This window comes from Oncorhynchus masou, chromosome 24 (assembly GCF_036934945.1).
Source record: "Oncorhynchus masou masou isolate Uvic2021 chromosome 24, UVic_Omas_1.1, whole genome shotgun sequence".
NCBI classification, from domain to species: Eukaryota; Metazoa; Chordata; class Actinopteri; order Salmoniformes; family Salmonidae; genus Oncorhynchus; species Oncorhynchus masou.
The window spans coordinates 29671508-29687819 of NC_088235.1; the positions used below are offsets into that span (position 1 = coordinate 29671508).

The 16312-nt window shown below is 42.5% G+C and overlaps 3 protein-coding genes across 5 annotated transcripts in view; all 3 read left to right on the plus strand.

The window, feature by feature from the left end:
• The window catches only part of LOC135512029 (C-Jun-amino-terminal kinase-interacting protein 4-like), a 49882-nt gene extending 47035 nt beyond the window's left edge, over positions 1–2847 (plus strand). For all 3 annotated transcript variants that reach the window (XM_064933623.1, XM_064933625.1, XM_064933624.1), the window contains 6 exons: positions 9–157; positions 401–572; positions 761–874; positions 1019–1192; positions 1268–1405; positions 1527–2847. In XM_064933623.1, the coding sequence (XP_064789695.1) occupies positions 9–157; positions 401–572; positions 761–874; positions 1019–1192; positions 1268–1405; positions 1527–1648 (869 nt within the window). In that variant the 3' untranslated portion in view covers positions 1649–2847. The remainder of the gene's footprint in view (positions 1–8; positions 158–400; positions 573–760; positions 875–1018; positions 1193–1267; positions 1406–1526) is intronic.
• Positions 2848–5777: 2930 nt separating this feature from the next.
• On the plus strand, positions 5778–8880 carry LOC135511591 (probable vesicular acetylcholine transporter-B). Its single transcript, XM_064933080.1, has one exon. It carries the CDS (start codon positions 6392–6394, stop codon positions 7985–7987), a length of 1596 nt encoding a protein of 531 aa, XP_064789152.1. The 5' UTR covers positions 5778–6391; the 3' UTR covers positions 7988–8880.
• Positions 8881–10019: 1139 nt separating this feature from the next.
• Positions 10020–16312, plus strand: part of LOC135512031 (choline O-acetyltransferase-like) — a 32618-nt gene continuing 26325 nt past the window's right edge. The window contains exons 1-4 of the mRNA XM_064933626.1: positions 10020–10183; positions 10552–10666; positions 13020–13211; positions 14764–14882. Of these exons, the coding sequence (XP_064789698.1) occupies positions 10619–10666; positions 13020–13211; positions 14764–14882 (359 nt within the window). The 5' untranslated portion in view covers positions 10020–10183; positions 10552–10618. The remainder of the gene's footprint in view (positions 10184–10551; positions 10667–13019; positions 13212–14763; positions 14883–16312) is intronic.

Sequence of the window (16312 nt, forward strand, 5' to 3'; positions counted from 1 at the left end):
CCCTCCAGATGGTCAGTGGGATCTGACCAACTACCACCTGTTAGACCTGGGCAGACCCCACCACTCTATCCGCTGTATGACCGTGGTTCACGACAAGGTCTGGTGTGGCTTCAGGAACAAGATCTATGTTGTCCAGCCCAAAGCCATGAAGATAGAGGCATGTCTGACACACACACGGAATCATGCAGGCTCAGACGGACTGACTCGCGTACTGAACACACAGGCTTAGGCGGACTGACTCGCGTACTGAACACACAGGCTCAGGCGGACTGACTCGCGTGCTAAACACAGGCTCAGACGGACTGACTCGCGTGCTGAACACACAAGTCTAACCATCCACAGATTATAGTTGTAACCCTCCTCTCCTTTTCCATCCTCTCTCATCTCTCTCCCCCCATAGAAGTCATTTGATGCCCACCCCCGTAAGGAGAGCCAGGTGAGACAGCTGGCGTGGGATGGAGATGGTATCTGGGTGTCGATCCGACTGGACTCTACTCTGAGACTGTTCCACGCCCACACACACCAACACCTGCAGGATGTCGACATAGAACCCTACGTCAGCAAGATGCTGGGTGAGGAACCCAGGGCATTTAAACACCTGTTGTTGTGTTCTATGCAACTTGTTTGAGTTTGTGTGTCCTTGTTAGCTGATTAATATGGAACAGAGATTCATGGCGTTAGAAAGCCCAAGTCACGTACAGGAAATATAGACCCGTACTTCATTATTTTCTTAATAATGAGTCATGTTGATCTCCCTCAGGTACGGGGAAGCTGGGCTTCTCGTTTGTCAGGATCACAGCTCTCATGGTATCCTGTAACCGTCTCTGGGTCGGCACTGGCAATGGAGTCATCATCTCTATACCTCTCACTGACAGTAAGGGGAAGTAATGCATCTCTCTCCATCACCGTCTCTTTGCCCATCTCTTTTCCCTCTGTAATTATTAATTTATCTTTCATCCCTCCATCTATTCACCCTTTCTCTATTTAATGATTCATCTCTCTCTCGCTCTGTCTCTAGCCAATAAGGTGACGGCGGGGCCAGGTAAACCTGGTGGAACAATCCGTGTGTATGGTGATGAGAACAGTGACAAGGTGACAGCTGGAACCTCTGTACCCTTCTGTTCCATGGCTCACGCTCAGCTCTGTTTCCATGGTCACCGAGATGCCGTCAAGTTCTTCACGGCTGTCCCAGGTAATTTCACTTCTCTTCCCTCTCTTCTTCTCCTCCTCCTGCCTTTTAACTGGATGAAGGTCCTCCCTCCCCCAGGTCAGGTGATCCCGTCAGGTGCTGGCGGAGCAGCAGAAGTGGGGAGTGACAAGTTGGTAGAGGAGCACCCTCAACAACAGCAGGAAAGGTCTGTTCTAGTGATGAGTGGTGGAGAGGGATACATTGACTTCAGGATGGGTGAGTTGGCTAGGACCGTATTATCAGACAATCAATTGACAAGTACTGTCCGTATATGGCAGGGAATGAAAACATACAGATTTGTATAAATTGAAGTGGCTTAATGTTTGTCTGTGTGTAGGTGATGAGGCTGGGGAAACTGAGGAGCCACTGGATGAGCACACTCTGAAGCTGCAGCCTTTCCTGGCTAAAGCTGAGAGGAGTCACCTGATCGTCTGGCAGGTCATGGGCAGTCAGGCCTGAACTTTTAACCCTTGATCTCTAACCCTGCCACAGAGATGAAGAATGGGAGGAGCCTGCTCGAAGCAGGAACAAAGCTGGTCAATCAGATTCACTCCTCTGCATGTTTCTTTTTGTTTTACGGTTATTTTTTATTTAATTTGTAATTTTACTGATTGTATTGAATTTTAAATCTGATACAAGCCTGTTGCTCTTCTATTATTATTATTATTATTATTATTATTATTATTTTTATTATTATTGAAAACTAAATCATTTCTGTTTATTTAATTTTCTTAGGTCATGTTTTACACTTGGTTTTATATTGTATGCCTAGTGTCCAACCAACCCCTTTGTCCAAATACTGCGTGGTGATTGGTGGGAATCAATGTAGGTTCAGGTTGTCTTTGGCCACACCCCTGTCTTCATCTTTGCTTCCTTTCAGTAAAGGACCGATGGAACAGAGGAGACAATACTGTATGAAACTGTACGAGACACCTGCACACAGGAGAATAATAATGTCGGTGTTTGATCTGCAAAACCAAATCAACTGCATGATGTCCAATAAGAAAGCAAGTATTACAGGACAATCCAGCGATGGAGCCAATCGTGTGTGTCCTAAATGATACAGGTGTGCTCTTCTTGCATGATCATTTTTATTTTATTTTGTGAGAACATGGATGTTGGTTTTACGCAATACAGTTTAATCAATTGTCAGTTTTCTGGACTTGGGATCAGTGTTGTTCTCCATGACTATGGTCTATGGAAAACCTGATAGATCGCAGATCAATCATGTCTGCAGCTGCAGGGTCAGAGAATCACCCTATTCCAATACCTAAAAATGCATCCTCCCTTCCTAGGAGTAATTACAACTGGGTTGGATTGATGATTGAGACAGATTAGTAGTTAATTACCTCACGGAAGGTAGGTAGGAAGGCAGGGTTGCACTTTAAGTGTGTTGGAACAGGGTCTCTGACTATAGTTTCTGGGCCGCTGCTCTCCCATCCTGCTCTTTCATCTTCCTTCCCACCAGCTAGAGCTTGCAGACATTTTACAAAAATCAACTGTTGCCTTAGGTTTGAAAGTTTTTAAAGAAAAAAAAGGAAATGTTCATCTGCATTATGGACTTTTGAAGTGTGACGGAGTATGTATACCTACGTGAAAGAATGTTACCAAAGGAAAAATAATTTCAGTTGATCAGAATAAAGTAAATGTACAGTGTTGTAGCAGTATTTTCAACCCGTCTCTCTGTAGATACAATAACATTTTGACAGACCGTCTTTGTTATAAGGTTCGTGGTGTATGGATAGATATATTTTTAAGCCATCTCTGCAAATGCAGAGATGTGTTTGTGTATAATAGCTGATTTCTCTGCGCCTGGAATCTTTTGTATGCTGAGAGTAGATGTTACCCATAGGCACAGATCTAGGATCAATTTACCCTCCGCAAATCCCAACGAGAACAATTAGGGGAGGAACAACTCAACACTGACATTAGATAAGCGTCTAGGGGCAACGCCTTCCTTTTACCTTTTGTACACTAGGGGACAGAGTGACTGATCTCTGACCAAACAGGATCCCTCCTGATAGGTTGATATGATACTGAAGTGTTCAGAGACTATTTGAAGCCTATTTTTATTATTGACTTTTTGTATGTTTTGTCTTTTCGACCCTAATCTGTGGTTACGTCTAGATGGGGAGTATGGTGTCATTTAATCTGTGGTTGCGTCTAGATGCGGAGTAAATTGTCATTTGACACACTCTGCCGGAGTCGGGTCTGTGTACCAGCAGATTGTACTGGTGAGTGTTACTACGGTGTCTGTCATGAGGAGTGAACGAGGGCGTGTGTTTTGCCTTTGTGCCGGTCTGTATGTATGTGTGTCTGTCTCTCTGCTCTCTAGGAGAAGAGACGTTTCATATCGCAGTTTAGCCATTTCAGTATTTATTTCTATGAAAGAGTCTTTGCAGTTCAGAATGTAACTTTGTACCATATGAAATATGACACTGAATATAAATTGTATATGAAACAATGAAATGGCTTGGGTTTATTGTTTTGACAATGATTGTAATTGGAATGGTTGAATTAGAGAGAGAGAGACTACTGCGCTATACACTACCCTCCTTGTACAAAACATTAAAAACACCTTCCTAATATTGAGTAGCACCCCCTTTTGCCCTCAGAATAACCTCAATTTGTCTGGGCATGGATTGTTCAAGGTATCAAATGTTCCACAGGGATACATGTTGACTCCAATGCATCCCACCGTTGTCAAGTTTGCTGGATGTTCTTTGGGTGGTGGTGGACCAATCGTGATACACACAGGAAACTGCTGAACATGATAAACCATTCTTACCCATTTATCCTCTGAATGCCACACATACACAAGCCATGTCTCAATTGTCTTGAGGATTAAAAATCGTATTTCAACCTGTCTCCTCCCCTTCATCTACACTGAATTCAAGTGGCTTTAACAAGTGGTGTCAATAAGCTTTCAACTAGATTCACCTTGTCAGTCTGTCATGGAAAGAGCAGGTGTTCCTAATGTTTTGTACACTCCAGGGGGAGGTTGAGTGCACTGGGTAGAAGTTGGCATTAGGCACAGATCTGGGGCCAGTGTACCTTCACAAAATCCTTCATTATTGCTAAGGTAAAATGTGAAACTATGACTTTAGGTCAGTGCCTAAGATCAACTTCTTCCAACTCCTGTGTTGATGAACAGGTCAAGGTCACCCCCCACAACTTGTGTTGCTGTGACTGGTTGTCCCCAATAACAGTACATCCATCACCTAGCTATGTACTGATACAGCATATCTTTAGCCTTTTAATTATTTTAACTATCAATTAAACAGACTTGTGGGGGAAACTTGTGTGTCTCCTCTGCTTTTGGCTCTTTGCAAGATTTTCAAGAATTTTGTAAGCACTGTCAGCTGCTTGTTAACAGACCTGGGTCTTTCCAATACATGAGGTGTGTTTAAAATTGACCTCATGAAATATTGTTTTCAAATGTAATAAACGCATACATGCAGTGAGCTCAAAGTATTGGCACAGTGACAAATGTTTTAATTTGAGGGTATTGTCATCCATATCGAGTGAACCATTTCAGAATTACAGCACTTTTTGTACATAGTATCTCATAGCTCTGGTTCATCGTGAGTCTCCTGTAACGCCCTGGACCAGAGATAATCGGGTACCAGTGTCCAAGAGGTTGCTACAATCACAGCTGCATCCTGTAGAGCACTCAAACTCAGCTCTGGACATCGAAGCCAGTACCACTACGTGTTTTCATTTGTTTACCTCTAATTGGGAACTGATTTAGACAAGGGACACCAGGTGGGTGCAATTAATTATCAGGTAGAACAGAACCAGCAGGCTCTGAACTTCGTAGGGTCGCAGTTGAATAACCCTGGTATAGAGTATAGCGATAGTATAGCATGTAGTAGTTTTAGTGACCACTAGATAGCACCAGTGTCTTGTATATAGTCAACCTCTTCAGGAGTACTTAGTTACTATGCAAGCTCAATGCTCTATGGCAGAGAAAAATACTTGCTTGCTTTATGTGCATGTAACACTGGGATTCCTGACCTGGCGTGGGATCAGAGATCGTTTCACCTGAGAATTCTAACACTTCCGGGAATGTTTCAAATAATTTCGATTTTAGGTGAGAGTCAACAGAAGCCCATGCAACTAGTGTAGGCTAGTCATTTAAATTGGGTGCGTTTTAGATTATACTTAATATTAATTTGACAAAGGCTGTGTAGAGAAATACGATATGGTCCTGATATGATCATTGTACATTGGCCTGTCTGACTGTGCACACTGGGCAGGAGCTGCCCCCTCCGCTGTGGTGCTGAGTATAAGAACGTTCGGGATGGCGCGAATCCGGGTGCCATAGCCACGATCATCCCAGAGCAACACGCAAGAGCAGCGACATGATTAGAAAATTGTAAAGAAGCAGTGATAAATTAAAACTCCAATAATAGGCTAATAACTTGGTCCAATACATCTGGAATGTCAGTCAGTGTACCTTGCTGGGAGGGTTTTCCCGCGATCGTGTAGGTTTAGAGACGTCATGATGATGCTCACTCTTATTGGTTAAGGGACAGCCATGTTCCGAATTAGCATAAAGGACGCAACTGGAAAAGGATCCACTTGGGGGTAAGCTGGTGATGCGTCACAGCCCTTGGTAAAAGAGAGAGAAAAAAAATAACTCAAAATATCGACAAACCTGCGAATCAATGCGTGCCAATGGCAACGAAACCATTCGTGATCTCAAAACGGAACACAAACGTGCTACAGGTGATTCGAGGCATGTGCATTGGAATCGAAGATATCCGGGGTCCCAAGTTCCATAAACAACTTATACAAACGTTCCATAGAAACTTGACTGACATGGAGTATTCGCGATTGAAGTCCTACACCGTGTAGAGAAGAGCACAATATTTCACCGCATCACTTCTCGAGACCATGAAACAGCACCGAATGTGAGCGCGAGGGAGTGAAACAAGAACAAGTTGAGGCTGAGAAATCCACCAACCGCCGAAGAAGCCAGCAGCCTCGCGCGCTGTCAGAAAATCACAAGGAGAAAAGTTCTAAGCCTGCTGCGCCTTTGTCTTTCGCATTGCGTAAGTGAACTAAAAAACAGCTACATAAATGTACAGGGACAGTATTATCTGTCTTGCTGAGATATCAGAATAGCAGCAGAGAGCAGAGGAAAATAAAAGAACAACTGCTGTTTTGTATTGACAACAACAATAATAGCAGATCATCATGGATACAGGGGGGTCCTCCGGGCTGGCCAAATCAGCCGCTGTAAAACTGTCCGAGATGGGAGAAAGAACGAAACAGTTTGGCAACGCAATGAAAGCCCCCGACCATCAAAGACGGATCATTTTAGTGATCGTCTGCGTGGCTCTTCTTCTAGACAATATGCTCTATATGGTTATAGTCCCGATTATTCCCGACTACCTTGCTGATTTAGAGCTTGAGCAAGCAGAGCACGTCCACGTAGTTATACATCCTAATTCTTCAATCAACAGCACAATGAGCTCAGCCCAAGCTAAAAGCAACAGGGACAATTTAGACGTCCAAATAGGAGTACTTTTTGCGTCGAAGGCTATATTGCAGCTCTTGGTGAACCCTTTGTCAGGAACTTTCATAGACCGCGTTGGATACGATATTCCACTCCTGATAGGACTAACCGTCATGTTCTTTTCCACATGTATATTTGCTTTCGCTGAGAACTACGCGACGCTGTTTTTTGCCCGTAGTTTGCAAGGTCTGGGCTCAGCTTTCGCCGACACCTCAGGAATTGCCATGATAGCAGATAAATACACCGAAGAATCGGAGAGAAGTAAAGCCCTTGGTATCGCCCTGGCGTTCATCTCTTTCGGTAGCCTGGTAGCACCTCCCTTCGGGGGTATCCTGTACGAGTTTGCCGGTAAACGAGTACCGTTTATCGTTCTCGCCGTTGTTTGCCTTATAGACGGGATTCTGCTCTTGACCGTGATCAAGCCGTTCTCGAACAGGACTAGAGACAATATGCCGGTGGGTACCCCCATCTACAAACTAATGGTTGACCCCTACATAGCTGTCGTGGCAGGTGCCCTAACAGTGTGCAATATCCCCCTGGCCTTTCTGGAGCCCACCATAGCCAACTGGATGGAGAGCACCATGCATTCAACTAAGTGGGAAATGGGATTATGTTGGCTGCCTGCTTTCTTCCCACATGTACTGGGTGTCTACATGACCGTCAAACTGGCTTCTAAGTACCCCAACCTGCAGTGGTTCTATGGAGCCTTGGGCATGGTCATTATCGGGGCCAGCTCATGCACCGTCCCAGCATGCAAAACATTCGGCCAGTTAATCGCCCCGTTATGCGGCATATGTTTCGGGATTGCTCTCGTGGACACTGCCCTGTTGCCAACACTTGCCTTTCTGGTCGACGTGCGTCATGTGTCCGTGTACGGCAGCGTCTACGCTTTAGCTGACATCTCCTATTCTGTCGCGTATGCCATGGGTCCTATCGTGGCGGGGAATATAGTGCACAACTATGGGTTTGTCCAACTCAACCTGGGCATGGGCCTCGTCAATGTCCTGTACGCACCGGCGCTTCTGCTGCTCCGTAATGTGTGCCAAATGAAGCCGTCCTACTCCGAGAGAGATAACCTGTTGGTGGACGATGATGAACCCGAGGGTCTGTATGATACCATGAAGATGGAGGAGCGGAAAGGCAAGAAGAAGGGTTATAGTTCGGCAGGGAACTGCTTGCCTGTGGTGGTGGTGGATGAGAATGGAGGGTTTGACCCGTTTAGAGCACAAACACGTGCCTCTTCAGAGGAATCCTTTGGTCCAGAGTACAGTTAGAATACTCAGAGTACAGTTAGAATACTCAGAGTACCGCTAGAATACTGTATCGCAACATAGAACTACACCTAGAATGGAGTACAACTTAGAACGACCCGAATACACTGAGAGTTCGAGAGTTAGGACTTATGGACCTGCCAAAAGAGGGTAGACAATCACTTCACTCTGTAATATACTCATGTGCAATATAGAAAAACCCAATCACCCAATCATACTTGTGTGACCCGTTTCAGAAGGTTATTTAATTTCATCGTAATTGAACAAGTCTTCTCTGTATGTATTGTTTCTTATGGTCGTCTAAATGGAGTACTATTGTGAGAGGTCTATCAAATACAGTTGACTATGTGTGCATTACTACTGCAGAGTATTGTAAAAAAGTAAATAGATAAATGTATGTACAAGATTATATTGATATTATAAATACACGTCCAACTGCCAACGCATCAACTAGCCTTTTGTGCAAAAAACAACAACTCCTTTTTAGGACTGGTAACCATTGATTTTCTTTCGTAATTTCGTTGACATATTGACTATCATTTGTATTTTGCTTTTGTTTTGTTTTGTTTTCCTTTTCCATATCTAATATCGAAACGTTGCCTAATTGTGACCTCTGTATTTTTGTAATTTCTTTTTGTGATGTTTTTGTTTTTCTTCGTGAAATGTAGTGTATTATAAACAAATGCGTGTTGTACATATGTGGATATTTACATAGTAAATGATTCAATTGTATTTGGGCCTATGCATATTTGAGTGTGTGCGTGATGTATGCGTGTATGTTGAAACGGTGTATTGTCAAAACGTAATGAAGTGATTATCCGTCATAGCTCATTAACAACTTCCTAAATTGAGCACATATATGTTAATATATCGATAATAGTTATAATAAAATTGTATTTAAATATAACGTGTTTTGTGTGTCATAATTATTATTATTATAGTGAGATTAGAAAATCATCTTTAAATCATATTTGTTATTCAGTTCTGAATCAAACGAATAGCGTTTGATTAGGTGCGTAATGGTAGCTAGCTTGCAATGTTACCAAATAAACTGGTGGATAGAGATCCTTAATGTTGTCTGTCCTACACCCAATCCCTATGTTGAAGAGAATAGACAAGACGATGAAGTTAATACACAAGCCCACTTCGGATCCTGGTTGAATCAACAGTTTAGTTACAGACATTAGTTAACAATCTCTATTACAAACATGACAATTTCTGTGCGTAATTTTGATTTAGGTGCAAACGCTTTGTAGTCAGAGATTGGAGAGAAAATTACAGTTACAGGGGTGGATTGTTATTCAACCCATACTGTAAAAATAACGAATAGTTTGCCCTTTTGAAATACGGGTATTGAATATGATACTTCAACCAACTGATCGTTTCACTGTGGGGTTTATAGATTACATCATTCATCAAAAGCTTTACGCACGAGAAACAGAGAGAGAGTGCGTGTTTTATGGGTGTGTGAGAGGGGCAGAGAGAGAGAGAGAGAGCGAGAGAGCGAAATGCGAACCGTATTCTTATTATTTAAGAATAATTTAGTTCCTGTAACGTCATGTAAACGTCTACTTGGTGGTGGGTAAGGTCATGGTGCAACTAGCTTGCGCTCAGCGCTGTCCGTGGTCCTGAAAGTTGACACGCGCTGTGAAAGCTCGCAGCAGACGCCCCACAAGGAGAACGGTTCTAACAATATTGTTCTCTCCACAACCAAGTGTAGGTAGTCAAGCTATTCATTGATTTTCAGCTCTCAAACTTAGAAAAAGCCCCTTCTTTCCCCCGACACACTCTAAATTCAACAATAAAGTCATACGGGCTAACCCGGATTGTAGCTACTACAATCTCAATATCATTTTCATACTTTGTCAGAGGTGGGCAGGGGAAGCAAGCCAAGCTGTCAAATAATATGTTCCACGAATAGATTTCGATGGGAGGAGTTTGCTGCTTTCGGGGTAGGTAGAGACAGACAAACACCTAGAGCATCTTTACTAAGCAAGCGCGCTTTAAAAGTCAAAGCCTTGCAATGGGTGTGAGATAGGAGTGAATATCATGAAGCGTGAGACAGAATGGGGAACGATCATTCGTTTGCGTCAAAGGATTTAGTTATGTTAGTTCTATGCACGTACGCGGGACAATATTTAATCTTGTTGCAAACCTTTTTGACCTCCTGAGGAGTGAAGGAAGACATCAATTTCTCAGGTAAGCGGAAATCTTTTCTCTTATCCTCATTATTCACAAATATGCCTAGTTCAGTAAGTTAACAAGTGCACGATGTGCTTAGTTTGGATGACTTGGAAGGAGACAGCTCCTCTATTAATACTTATGGATAGATTGTGATTGTGGTTATGTATCTATAATCTATCTATGCTGAATACAATAATACATTATATTTAACACTAATGCATACCATATCAAAACCTGGTGATAAGATTTTGCTTTATAATTACATTTATAATACGATTTATAATACGAACTCGACAGCGACAGTTTAACGTAGCATTCCTATTTTAAAGTAAATCCATTTTTTCCTTTGTTTTGAATGATTTGGATGTACCGGCTTCATGCAGAAGGCTGAACTTCAACCAACTCTTGTGAGTTTGAATTCCTCCTGACGGATCCTGGCTGGATAACAACATGCCTATCCTGGAGAGAGAGCCGCCGAAAGGCCGAAGGGAAAGCTATGTATGAAAGTCTTAGGTTATATATATATATCGATATACTAATATTCTTTATGCACTAAATCGATACTTTCAAATTGTTTAAAACACTGAGGGTAATGAATTGTTTAATAAGGATTGTGTCTGGCTGTAACTTGCTATCAACTATTTCTAAAAACAAATCTTTGCTTTATCTATACGGGCATATTATGAAAATGCAGGCTTTATCGGACAACATTATAAGGTGAATTGTAATAGGTCTATGTTATTCAGGTCGTCGCAGAAGTGAGTAACAATAACTGAATCGATAGTAATTTATTGGTGGATAATTAGCATAATCTAAAATCTGCTTGCTTTACTTGTTTCACCCAGTTTACATTGTTGCTGTTTTATCACAATGTTGCTTGTGACTGACAAAATACCATTGCTGAGACACTATTTTAGGGAATTCGTTTCTTACCTTGACATGTACCACAGTCCTTTTTGTAGCCTTAATTGTTTTCCAAAGTATGCACTTATTGATACAACTTGGCTTCTTACTTGTTCTATTTCTTAACAAATTGTAATGAGAAGTGATTTTCATAAGTGTCTTTTAAGAACTAACGCACTGATTATCAATAGAAAAAGTATGCAGCAACAAGCTTGAAAGCTATTCCAAGTGTAACAGGTACAGGCGCTGCCAATGGGGCTGAAAATAACATGGATGCTGAAACGCTGTGTCCTTGTACTGACCGCTAGGGGCAGAAACTAGAGAACTGGAAGGCTTTTATTACACTGGTATTAACAAAACTGGGAAATTAAAATACACTCTCAGATTTGATGTAATGCAAATGTATGATCCAACACAGAGCTTTGGAAGCCGTGATACTTGCGCCCAAATTATTTTTCTCTGTCTATACTTTTATAATGTAAAAGCCAATTTATCGAGGCTTTTTTTGTTGTTGGAAGATATACACATTCTGCGAATTGTAAAGAATACCGATAAGTAATCCGGGAAGTCAAACGTCTCAACAATTCACGTTTCTGTTGCCAGAGCACATTAGCTATATGCTACTAGAATTTACACAGCACCATTGGTTTAGGTTACGGCGAATATGAACGAAGCACAAACCCGTGGTGTGACACTTCAATTGCCCACTGGGGATCAATTAATTAAACAAAATTGAATTCAGAACGATGCGATTCGAATGGATCTCGCCCAAGAGTGACCATTCGCTTGGGGCTAATTCTAAGGTAAAATATCACCAACATATCCATTCAATCATACCTATTTCACATTTGATTTACACACTAAACATAAGGGTTCCTCAAAGGTCTTTGGGAAGGGTGATGGTTCTATGTGGAACCATAATTACCCAAATAATCCCTTCGAGCCCTTCAATGGTTATTTGCAGTTCAGATAAGGGTTCTTTCCTCTTTTAGTGATGATTAACATGTAGGGCAGTTGGTTCATTAGAATATGTTGGGGCGTGGTTTGCGCACAGCTCTTTTTGTGCAACGGTGAGTGAGAGTGTCATTCCAGTTTATTTAATATGTTGTGTTGTATTATAATGTGTTGTATTATAATATATCACTTATGCCTATGGCCAGTGATTGTGTCTTGTTAAAGACTCACATATGGCCTTGTGTCAATTGAGAACGGTTGACTAAATGCTGGCACACTTTATTCAAGCCATCAATAAAAACAGTAATAAAGTCTTGCGGAAGTTTAACAATGCATTATGGCTATTAAACCCTAATTGAAAACCCTGTATTGTTCTTCAAAGAACATTTCAGATTGAAAACATTATTTATAGAACCATTCTCCATAAATGTTCTATATAGCACCAAAAAGGGTTTCACTATGGTTACAAGCCATATTAACCCTTATTTGGCACTATATAGAGCCCTTTTATTTTAGTGTGTAGTTAACCCATTCTCACAAGTTACACTGGCCAGAATGACAGAACTGATTCAAACATATCAGGCCAAATTGGGTCAAATAATTTGTCAACACTCAACACACTTACTCCCACTCCATATACAGCACTTACCATTAGCATTTTATTCAATATAAAATAACCATAGCTGTTTCGATCAAAAGGAGCGTTTTCGTATCCCACAGGGCGCTGTAAAATTAATTCTCAACTTGGCTTCAAGCAGTTCGAATGAATAATTCACTCAGGTTCTAAGAATACAAGCTTTAAAGAGAAACTTCATGAAGAAAATTAGGTATTTTAATGTTCAGACGAATGAATACATGCCTACAGGCAGGAAAACAGCTTCCTTATAATGATGAACACATTTTGTCCTTTTGGGTGCAGCATCATTGAGTCAATATTTATCCCAATCCAACCATTACAGAGGGTCTGATTGATTGATTGATCTCACAATGTTAGGTCCTGCCCAAGGTGCCTGTCCCACCCCTGAAACAGACTCTGGACATGTACCTGAGCTGTATGAAACACCTGGTGAAGGAGGAACAATATCAGAAGACTAAAGCCATCGTGGTGAAGTTTGGAGAGCCAGGCGGCACTGGAGAGCTGCTGCAGAAGAAACTACTGGAGAGGAGTGACAAGACATACAACTGGGTAAACTCCCTCCCTCCCTCCCTCCCTCCCTCCCTCCCTCCCTCCCTCCCTCCCTCCCTCCCTCCCTCCCTCAAGCACTGTGTCCCAAATGGCAAACTATTGCCTATATAGTGCAAGGGCTTTGGTCAAAGGTATTGTGCACTATAGGGAATAAGGTGTCATTTGGGAGGCAGACAAGACCCTCTAGTAAATGTAAACATGACACCTTATACAGTCACTACAAAGATACAGGTGTCCTTCCTAACTCAGTTGCCGAAGAGGAAGGAAACCTCTCAGGGATTTTACCATGAGGCCAATGGTGACTTTAAAACAGTTACATAGTTTAAAGACTGTGATAGGAGAAAACTGAGGATGGATCAACAACATTGTAGATACTCCACAATACTAACCTAATTGACAGAGTGAAAAGAAGGAAGGCTGTACATAATTAAATATTCCAAAACATGCATCCTGTTTGCAACAAGGCATGAAAGTAATACTGAATTTTTGATCTGAATACAAAGTGTTATGTTTGGGGCAAATCCTATACAACACATTACTGAGTACCACTCTCCATATTTTCAAGCAAAGTGGTGGCTGCATCATGTAATGGGTTTGTTTGTAATCCTTATGGACTGGGGAGTTTTTTCAGGATAAAAAAATTACTGACTTGAGCTAAGCAAAGGCAAAGTCTTAACCTGGTTCAGTCTGCTTTCCACCAGACACTGGGAGACTTTTTTCTAAGAGTGTACAGTATACTTCGACATCACTTCAGGTTGAAACATTGTAGAGCACAAGTAGAAGTAAACACGACCTAAAGGTGTGATATATCAGGAGTTTGTCGATAACGGAAAGCTAAACAATCTCCTTTGATAACCCATTGGAGACCTGTCCATAAAGACTGTAGAGTCTCCACACTGTGATTGAAGACACTATCAACTTCACAAATGGCCCAATACACTTGGACCATCAATAACAGCTGGCAACGGAAGGAGGAAAGAACTAAAGCTGTGGCCATAGATCTATCAGATCTGCCACTTGGTGTCTGCAGGACCGATCCATCACTGGCCACTTAGATGATCAGTCAGTCCTGAATTAAAGTAGCTTTCTGATATCTATCAAACTCCCACTCCTCCGCCACAGCCTCTCTCCTCCTCGAGTTCTTTTGTCCTCTCTTTCTCTTTGTTCTCTATCAAACTCCCACTCCTCCTGCTGCAGCCTCTCTCCTTCCCTCCTCCTGTAGTCTTTTTGTCCTCTCTTTCTCTCTGTTCTCTATCAAACTCCCACTCCTGCTGCTGCAGCCTCTCACCTCCTCTACTCCCCTCCATCTTGCTATGATATCCAGTGCACTCATGATATTGATGGCTTCTCACACTGATGCCCATGAGATTCCCTTCTAAGAATACGTTTTCAGTATTGTGTTTAAAGCCAGTTCAACAAAGCCACAGTTTTAAAAACCTGCAGGAGCAGCTTTTGGCACCTTGTCAACATGGATGGACAAAGTGGAGGCCTTGTGCCTGTGTTGTCTCTCTCTCCCTCTCTCTCTCTCTCACCATCTCTATCTCTCTCTCAGGTTTATGACTACTGGCTAGAAGATATGTATTTGAATCAGAGATTGGCCCTACCAGTCAACTCCAATCCTGCCATGGTCTTCCCAAAACAAAACTTTAAAGATCGCATAGACTCACTCAGGTATGTGAAATACTCCCTCAGGTACAGTGAGGAGAACAAGTATTTGATACACTGCTGATTTTGCAGGTTTTCCTACTTACAAAGCATGTAAAGGTCTGTCATTTTTATCATAGGTACACTTCAACTGTGAGAGACGGAATCTAAAACAAAAATCCAGAAAATCACATTGTATGATTTTTAAGTAATTAATTTGCATTTTATTGCATGACATAAGTATTTGATCACCTACCAACCAGTAAGAATTCCGGCTCTCACAGACCTGTTAGTTTTTCTTTAAGGAGCCCTCCTGTTCTCCACTCATTACCTGTATTAACTGCACCTGTTTGAACTCGTTACCTGTATAAAAGACACCTGTCCACACACTCAATCAAACAGACTCCAACCACTCCACAATGGCCAAGACCAGAGAGCTATGTAAGGACATCAGGGATAAAATTGTAGACCTGCACAAGGCTGGGATGGGCTACAGGACAATAGGCAAGCAGCTTGGTGAGAAGGCAACAACTGTTGGCGCAATTATTAGAAAATGGAAGATGTTCAAGATGATGGTCCATCACCCTCGGTCTGGGGCTCCATGCAAGATCTCACCTCGTGGGGCATCAATGATCATGAGGAAGGCGAGGGATCAGCCCAAAACTACACGGCAGGACCTGGTCGATGACCTGAAGAGAGCTGGGACCACAGTCTCAAAGAAAACCATTAGTAACACACTACGCCGTCATGGATTAAAATCCTGCAGCGCACTCAAGGTCCCCCTGCTCAAGCCAGCGCATGTCCCGGCCCGTCTGAAGTTTGCCAATGACCATCTGGATGATCCAGAGGAGGAATGGGAGAAGGTCATGTGGTCTGATGAGACAGAAATAGAGCATTTTGGTCTAAACTCCACTAGCCGTGTTTGGAGGAAGAAGAAGAATGAGTACAACCCCAAGAACACCATCCCAACCGTGAAGCATGGAGGTGGAAACATCATTCTTTGGGGATGCTTTTCTGCAAAATGGACAGGACGACTGCACCGTATTGAGGGGAGGATGGATGGGGCCATGTATCGCAAGATCTTGGCCAACAACCTCCTTCCCTCAGTAAGAGCATTGAAGATGGGCCGTGGCTGGGTATTCCAGCATGACAACGACCCGAAACACACAGCCAGGGCAATTAAGGAGTGGCTCCGTAAGAAGCATCTCAAGGTCCTGGAGTGGCCTAGCCAGTCTCCAGATCTGAACCCAATAGAAAATCTTTGGAGGGAGCTGAAAGTCTGTATTGCCCAGCGACAGCCCCGAAACCTGAAGGATCTGGAGAAGGTCTGTATGGAGGAGTGGGCCAAAATCTCTGCTGCAGTGTGTGCAAACCTGGTCAAGAACTACAGGAAATGTATGATCTCTGTAATTGCAAACAAAGGTTTCTGTACCAAATATTAAGTTCTGCTTTTCTGA

What these genes read in the sequence shown, in the direction of transcription:
- LOC135511591 (XM_064933080.1), top strand. Translation starts at nt 6,392, where the DNA reads ATGGATACAGGGGGGTCCTCCGGGCTGGCCAAATCAGCCGCTGTAAAA.